This window comes from Aplysia californica, unplaced genomic scaffold (genome assembly GCF_000002075.1).
Source record: "Aplysia californica isolate F4 #8 unplaced genomic scaffold, AplCal3.0 scaffold00149, whole genome shotgun sequence".
In the NCBI taxonomy this organism is placed as follows: Eukaryota; Metazoa; Mollusca; class Gastropoda; order Aplysiida; family Aplysiidae; genus Aplysia; species Aplysia californica.
This window is the reverse complement of record NW_004797419.1, coordinates 736,246-736,957: the sequence shown is the minus strand read 5'-3', so window position 1 is coordinate 736,957 and position 712 is coordinate 736,246. Positions and strand designations below refer to the sequence as shown.

Below are 712 nucleotides of genomic sequence, written 5' to 3'. Positions count from 1 at the left end.
GAAAGGGACGTCTCTCTGCCTCCAGCCGGAGAGCTTGGGTCAGGGGGATGTCATGAGTTGTTAGTGTTTCCCTAACTCCATCTATCAAGGTCTTTCTCGGTCACGCTCTAGCCTTGTTGCCCTTGAATTTTTTAAGTAGGCACATTGTGCTGGGCAGTGTGTTGGTAATCGCATGATATGTCCGAATCTTTTGATTTTATGGTATTTGAATGTGATGCATGACATCATTTGTGCCCACAATTTCTCTGATTACTGTGTTTCTAATTTGGTCTCGCCTGGTCGTGTTTACTGCTTTTCAAAGGCATGGCATTTCACTTGTTGTAATTCTTTGCTCTAATGTTTTATTCGTGGTCCATGTTTGGCGTTGATAGGTAAGTGTTGGGATGAATGTGTTGATCATTCTGAGTTTTGTTGTCAAGGGGATGTTTGGATGTTTCAGTCGTGGAGTAAGCTGGTGGCTAACATTTTTGGCCGTTTGTACTCGTGTTTCAATTTCTCTGTTCAATCGCCCATCCTCTGTGAATATACTTCCGAGGTACATACATTCTTTGACCTGTCTGAGACTGTTGTTTTGATGTGTATCCTGAGTGGTCCTGGCTTTCTGCTTACTTTCATTGTCTCTCTGTTTGTTGGTGTTGATCTTCATGTCATAGTTGTTACATTCTTCATTTAATCTGGTGATAGGAGATAATAATAATAATAATAATATTAA

The 712-nt window shown here is 40.7% G+C and overlaps 1 protein-coding gene across 1 annotated transcript in view; it reads left to right on the top strand.

Annotated features, from left to right (window-relative positions):
* The first annotated feature begins 256 nt into the window (after nt 1-256).
* LOC101852621 overlaps nt 257-712 on the top strand; it is a 9,748-nt gene continuing 9,292 nt past the window's right edge. Inside the window, exon 1 of the mRNA XM_005097206.3 lies at nt 257-371. Within this exon, the coding sequence (XP_005097263.1) occupies nt 337-371 (35 nt within the window). The 5' untranslated portion in view covers nt 257-336. The remainder of the gene's footprint in view (nt 372-712) is intronic.